We start from the raw sequence: 7,544 nt of genomic DNA on the forward strand, positions 1-7,544 counted from the left end.
AAGTTTGCCACATCACTCACACACAATCGAAATCAGGGCACTCAAAACAACCCGAGGGTGACGACATCTGGAAGCACGCATGTGCATGCCATGCATTGCAGTTCGGCCACAGCTCATCACCTCAAGTGCATCCACATCCAGGGCCCCTCTGGACATGAAAACCATAGGTGGTGCACTTTTTCAGAGTGCCCACTCCCTCATCTACAAAATTGTTGTAAGTTCATACGCTGTCTATAGGTAGCATGTGACAGTGGGACCGTTTAATTACCATACATAATAATGCCAGTGGTGATACTGATGCTGTTTATGCCTGATAAAAGTCCTCCCGACAGATATCACTGTAAAAAGCCTTTCAATAGGCAGATTAAAGAGACTGAAAACTGTCCAAAACATGTCATGGGATTACAATGGAAATGAAAAAAAAAACCATGTCTCATATTGTAAGAATGGAACGCTGAAATATTGAAGAAATGAAAATATACCACTTTAATCTGGTATTTAAAATCGTAAAAAACAAGCTGATGCAGACATCTTGCTGTTAAACTTTGCCATTATCGCCATATTCCACCAAGTAATCACATTTCGGTAATCTATAACTTGTATGGAGTTATGCGCCTCGTGTTTTTTCCTTTCAGAGTGGTTGCCATATCTATTAAAGTTTGCACTCTCTTCAGTATGCCCATTGAAGAAAAGCGTTTTTCACTAGAAGGTAGGACAGTGCTTTGCACTCCTTGGTTGAAGTGTTAACCACGATCCGTTAAAACTGCTCTCGACATGTACGGCACTGTACCAAAACAGCTTTCGGTGTGGACACTCAAATGGGTGCTAAGCTGTACTAAAGCTGTCTAATAACTGTTTGGCTTCCGAGGCTACATAAGTTTTTAGTTCACCACTTTTGCCAGCTAGCTGTCGCTACTGCACTCACTGATCATCGTTCGCAGCATCCGGACACATAAAAAACAAGCGCATTTACTGGCAGAAAAATTCACGGTCAAAATCTTCTACAGCACGATTTCTAACAACACGATTGTGGAATCAGGGACCTCGGCACTAAATATTTGGTGATCTCAAAGAAAACAAGGTTCTTAAACTTAGTGATCGCTCCTTTGAATACCTCTGACATGCAAAGAAACTCAGCCCTGTTACATCTGACATCACTGGTGTCCAGCACATGTGCATCAGATGAAAGCTAACCCGAGGTGAATAAAACTGCTGCAAGGTCATCAGACCCAAACACTTACTATTATGTACAATGCTCAATTACACAACACCAACCAACCAAACAAAAGATAGTACTTGCAGATTAAAAAGCAAAACAACTGCACTTTCCCTTGTCATGCAAAAAGCATATATTTCACAGACTTACCTCCACAGTTGGCCCTCGATAATTCAAACACAGAGAAGTTTGCAAATTTGTTTGACTGATGCCCAGAGCCCTTTACAGCACAAGCTCTATAAAGGACACTGGTCAGTTTTACAACTTGCAATGCCTGCACAGCACAGATGCTGACAGAGGTAGACTGACTGTCAAGCCTTGCCCATAGCTTACATGACGATCATGATGATCACGAAGATGATGACAACTCACGTGATCCACTGCTCTAGTGCCATGACAACAACAAATATAATACCCTCAGTTCTGCCGAGCTATGGCCCGGTTCTGCCAGTGCTCCTGCTTATCCGCCTCATTTGTCAGCGACATCATAGTAAGGTGGACGTGAGTAACCAGTTAGTGCCAAAACTTTCAGCATCCTTAATACTTTTGGTGCTGATGGGGCCAATGCACCAGTTTGAATAATCATAAGTTGAACTAAGCGAGTTCAAATTAACAACAGTCCACTGTACCAGTCTTCAATGAAACTTCGATGGCTTCAGAAAGGTACAGATTTTGAAATTCAGCAAGAAATTCATTTTGGCTTCATCCAGTTTGCTCTTCAAGAACCAACAAGCCCATACAAGTACTTTATCCCCAATACCACTCTCATCAGTTGGCTAAAAAAATTCGTGTCAAGTGCCATCTTGGCTCTCATAAATGGATTCTGATGTTCACAACTTTATTCGCTGCCAAAATACCAAATGAGGGCTTGACTGTGTGTCTGTGACAGGCACAAAGGGCTTTTCCTGCCCTATGCTTGCTCAATTATTCGTGTTTTTGCTGTGAAGCGACTTCGTTTTGACAGTGTGCAACCAAAGAAAAAGACAAATGTGGCAGAGCTGAGCAGTATGCAGTACTGCACGGCAAATAACACCCATAGGCTGAAGATGACATACTTACGGAAACGTGTGTTGCTTATAATAAGGTAGCCAATGTAGAAAGGAAGGAGCACTATCAGCATGAACAAAATTGCATACAATCCAAGCTTCCAGTGCAGATATCGCGATCTGAGAGAGAGAATTAAAACAACAATATAGACCCTGAAAATTCTGTTCTAATACAAATATATACATTAGAAATACAGTGCACCAGAAAAATAAAAACCTTTAAATTACTTTGTGCACATTTCTATCAGCTTTTTATCAACAAAAATAACATCGCAGAATTATTTTCAATATTTATAGGTTCCCTCGTGACAAACTTTGCAAGCACAATTCAAACATGTCGAGAAAACCAGGAGAGATAAAATCAATTCAGATGAATGCTACAAAGTGATGAATATTGGTGTTACAGTGTCATTAGACCCAAACATTTATAGCAACTCTTCTCTAAACAGCAAAAACACATGAGAATGCAAAATCAACATGTCTGCACTTTTACACGCACCTCGCACATGGTATGTGTGCTGCTGAAATTTAACCTTTTTAAAAAGGCACTTTCTACATAACTGCATACATTGTGAAGTCACAGTTTTTTCTCACAGTCTGCTCTAGCCAGCACAAATTCTTCGTTTCAGGCAAACTTAGCATTCTTTACCTTGCGAATAGGGTGCTTCTTTTGACAGATTTTGCCACCAGTAAAGATGTCTTTTTTTGTGTATTTTTTGTGTAAAGTGCATTGTCAAAACACAGAATGGTCTTACAACCACTAGAGTGCCGATTTCATAAATTGTGGTACAGTTTCCAACTATTTTGACAATTTGTAAAATTTTTAAGTGCATATAAAAATTAATAATTGGTATTTTCTGTTAAAAAATCAGCATTCTCTTTCTTGAAGAATGGGTAAGGAATAATATTTTGCACAGCAACAGTCACAGTTATGTGACTGTGTAAATGAGTAATACGCCTAATGCATAGTTTACTTACAGTGAGCGTAGTAGAAAATTTTAATATTAGACAAATACAAACACTGCATTTAACTTTGCTGCCGGCGACTGTTATGGCTTTTCAATGCAGTTTAAATCTCCGCAATAATGACTGCATTTCTGTCACAAAGTGCAGATGAGGCGATCCGTGTGCAGTGGCAATAGTTTCATTTTATTCTTCAGTGCATATCTGAAGCACAGTTGCAAACACAATAATACAGCAATATTGCTACCATGGCATGCACCATATGACCGGCATTCAGCTAAGATTTCTTTTTTTCCATCCCTGCATTTTTACACTGTATTTGATGTGCTACGGAACTTGTCCACCTGCCCATCAGTGCGTGCATGCATAGCGCAGAGAGCAGAGCTGGAGGCATCAGCAAAGTGGGCCTGTGAATAAACTGTGCAGAAAGGCATGCCGATGCCCGCTTACCACATGGCCTGTACAGCTGCATATACCAAATGAAAAGGAGTGGTGGAATGGAAAAGGCAAACTCTTGGAGAAGAGGAAGGCTAGGCATTCTGAGGTTCTCGAAGATTACCTAAAGGTCGCTCACAAATTATGCTGGCTATCAAAGACATCCGAGGAAAGTGCTTTGGAAAGGTTTTGGCATCCGAGGAAAGTGCTGTGGAAAGGTTTTAACAGATGCGTACCATGCGATACCATGGGCGCCATGATGGTGCACTGTGGACAACTTTCTCTGTGCATAGCAGAGCAGGTTGCGATAAGCAGATAGGATAAATGGGCAGCCTTTAGCCATGCTCTCTTCAACATAGTGGCCACTGTAATGATAAAGGAGACATAACTTGCCCCTCTTAATGGATGTGAGTGCAAACACATCATGGCCTTTTCTTAGCCTTTTTGATGAAACTAAGGCATCATAAACTGCTGGTCTAATAGCTGATGCCACGACAGCATAAAACAAGATAACTGCACTATTAAAACGCATGTGTTTACCTTGTATCGAGAAATCCCAAGATTTCAAAGATGATCAACTCAAACATTGTGCATGACAACGAGAAGGTTACTGAAAATAGCAGCTGTACAGACAAGTGATGAACCTGTGCATAAAGTATAAATGCAAAAGTCATCAAAGAAAGAAAAGCAGCAAAAAGACAAACACACTTCTTTATGCAAAATTAGCAGCTCAGATCAAATGAATGCTCAAATAAACTTGAAGCCATAAGTGGCAATCACAATAAGGGAGTAATTAGTCATTAGCATCCACCCAAGTGCAGGCATACGGCTACAAAGGAAAGCTACACAGCTTCCACAGAAACCTCAAGGTTGAAGTAAAAATTCGTCCTGGTTTGGGGTTCTTTTTTCTCTAACTATGAGGTTTCGGTGGAAGCTGTATAGCTTTTCTTTATAGCCGTATGGCTGTGCTTGGATGGATGCTAATGAGTAATCACTCCCTTATTCCAAATCTACTTCACCTTGAGGATTCCCCTAAAACATTGGACCAAGTGGCGATCATGAAGGCGTAATTTCGTTACCTAAAAGACAAAGCACCGCAACTTTTGGTTATGCTTCACCGCTTTTTAAACAAAGATTTTGGCGTAGGAGCATCACAATAGTTCTCCTAAACGGCAACACACACACAGGGGAAACCATGAATAGTTTGCATGCAGGTTATTTTGAGCATGCCACTGCCCACAAAACAAAAAGCAATTACAGCAAGAAAAGCTGAAATGCCGTCTCGCATGCGCAAAAAATGTAACGCTAACCCACTGTGCTACAGCACTGATGCAAACACTTGCTTCGAACAGTGTTGTTTTCCACTCTCATGAAATGACTCCTTTTTTGCTGGTGGGAGGCAGTGCTTGAAGGAGGATAGACAACTAATTTTTGGGTCTGTATTTTCTGCTTTATAATGATGCATAACACAACATTATACATGGATCACTATGTGGTGTTTACCTATGGCTGCTAATCGCTGCTTCTTTAGTTGCCATTCCAGCTCTTGAGGCAGGCTGGATTTAGCGTTGTAGTGAATTAGAACAATGAAGCAGTGATTAAATATTTTTTTCATGCCTCGCATGACCTATACAGATCTTTGACATCACAACTATAGTCTGGCTGTTGAAACTGAAACAGCACGAGAGAGAAATTCAATTATAATTTATTTAGAGGTCGTAGACAAATACCACGTGGTGTTCCATATTACTAATGTCTTGCACATAATTGCAAAGAAGAAAACACAGGACTGAAAATTAGATGTCTATACTCCTTTAACTGGAACCTGGGGTGTCATGTGTTTGAGAGAAAGGAACATGAAATCGTGCAACACTGCTCCAGTCAAGTCTGCAGTTTCACAAGGCTGAGAAAAGACTGTTATGCCCTAGTAAGAGATCCAAGTAAGAACAGTGTTTTGTTGTGTAACAGAACAGGTGCATTACAAGACATATACCAGTTAACACTTTGTGCTACTTCTGTTGCATAACTAGAAGCTAAAATTTTCGACTTTTATTTTTGAAAATTTGGTGGAACTTTTCTGGTATTTATTCCAGAATGCAGTTTTTTTTTTTTTACAGAAGGTTATTTTCAGCAAGTGATTAACCGATTTTGTTCAGTGATATAATGTGGCATTCCTGTGAAGTACTTGGAGTTTAGTTTGGCCTTTTTGTCAGCATGACCAGTTAGCGCTTTGCTAGCAGACGGCGAGCAGGTGGAGCCTCCTGATTTCCAGAAGCGTGTAAGTAGCGCAGCACTGCCTCAAAGTGCACAACATGCCAATCCAAAAGTACTGCAGTCTCACCATGGCCCTTGCTTATGTACTCTTGTTAATTGTCTTCTTTGAGTATGTCCTAATCAACATCCAGCTAAATATGGAATGCGTGTTAATGATAATTACCTCTTTCGGTTAGAACCGAATTTAGAAAATTTAATTCAGCATACTACACTGCTACTTGCGAAAATGTTTTCTGCAAACTTCATTCCTACACGCAAAGCAAAACCAGCGCAAAACCACCAGTTGACATTCTGCAACACAAGTGGTTTTCATTTCATGAGCCAGTTACCTCATAGTCTTTGAACAGCTTCTTCATAAAGAATACCCATCCGCCCGCAAAGAAGAATACCTGAAATACAAGAGTTCGAACATTTAATAAAGATATGACACGTCGGCCCTGCGCTTTGACGCATTGAAAGCATATGTAATCAATCGCACTAAAGCACAGAATCAGGTGGGCAACGCAGCGGCTTTGACACTTTCAAATGACATTTTTGTGTCATCAGCATGAACTACGGTTCAGCAATTAAAACCATCACACTACTTCCACCACAGTAACAAATACAAGACTAATGAATATGCCCAATTCCAGTTCAGCAGAAACATGATCAGCTAGAATATCATTTAAACAATTTCAAGGTTGAGGCCGCGGTCGATTCAATAGTTGGGAAAATGACTAAAAACAGCAAAATTTATTAACACATTCGTGCTGTGAAAATCTGATCATAAAGTGCCAACAGGCCGAGCCGATTGTCTAGAAACAGCCCGATTTAAACCAAGAAATGTAAAATTTTTGCACCTTTCACAGCTAAACTTTACACAGCTCCGAAAGTGCGTCTACATCGACACGTAGGAAGCACGTAGTACGTACTTGCGACACGGTCACGACGAGAAAATCTGTAAGAAGCGACATGGCGCAATGTCAGCTTCGCGCAGCCCTTTAAACAAATTGTCCTAGCTTGTTCTCAAGGGCTTAAATATTTGTCTAAACTTGACCACCACATCCTGGCGGACATAAATCGGCCTGTCGGCAGCGTCGGGACCACCACCCGAAACCGGACAATCGAATCTTGGCAATGTTGACACCAGTGTCGCCAGACCAACGCAGCTTTCGCCGACGTTTCCGAGTTTCGGTTTTGCTGCGGCCACGTCATCATAGGGGCACATGCATGGTTTGCTTTGTAAGAGTGTGTCAACGATAAAGAAAAAACTAGCTGCTTTTGGAACATATGAGTGTTCTAATCTTTTGCGCATCCATGCTCGCATATCGCCTTACCGGACGTATCATCGGCTCGCCTTGCCCATTGTGCGTTCCAGCTCCGTGGTCGCTTCCATTCCATTCTAATTATTTCTCGAGTCAAAGACGTACCCCCCCCCCCCCCCCCCCCTTTCTTTATTCATCTCTTTGTGACGATGTCTAAAAAATAACCATAAAAAACTAAGTATCCAAACTTGCGTACTGCCTCTTCCAGCAAAGAATGTATACTTCCTTCGTGCTGCTGCTAAACAAACCTTTTGTGCTGTCCACACCAGCTGTCATCACGATGCATGTTTCCTTCTGATCACTTCT

The 7,544-nt window shown here is 41.1% G+C and overlaps 1 protein-coding gene across 2 annotated transcripts in view; it reads right to left on the reverse strand.

The window, feature by feature from the left end:
- GPHR (Golgi pH regulator) overlaps nt 1-7,067 on the reverse strand; it is a 32,740-nt gene extending 25,673 nt beyond the window's left edge. The window contains exons 1-4 of one of the 2 annotated variants that reach the window (XM_077669181.1): nt 6,846-7,067; nt 6,264-6,323; nt 4,201-4,304; nt 2,276-2,382 (exon numbers count right to left, since the gene is read on the reverse strand). In XM_077669181.1, coding sequence (XP_077525307.1) covers nt 2,276-2,382; nt 4,201-4,304; nt 6,264-6,323; nt 6,846-6,887 — 313 coding nt within the window. In that variant the 5' untranslated portion in view covers nt 6,888-7,067. Of the gene's footprint in view, nt 1-2,275; nt 2,383-4,200; nt 4,305-6,263; nt 6,324-6,773; nt 6,793-6,845 lie in introns of those variants that run through there. The other variant, XM_077669182.1, reaches the window with a different exon arrangement.
- Between the last annotated feature and the right edge of the window lie 477 nt (nt 7,068-7,544).

Source organism: Amblyomma americanum, chromosome 6 (assembly GCF_052857255.1).
Source record: "Amblyomma americanum isolate KBUSLIRL-KWMA chromosome 6, ASM5285725v1, whole genome shotgun sequence".
Lineage (NCBI taxonomy): Eukaryota > Metazoa > Arthropoda > Arachnida > Ixodida > Ixodidae > Amblyomma > Amblyomma americanum.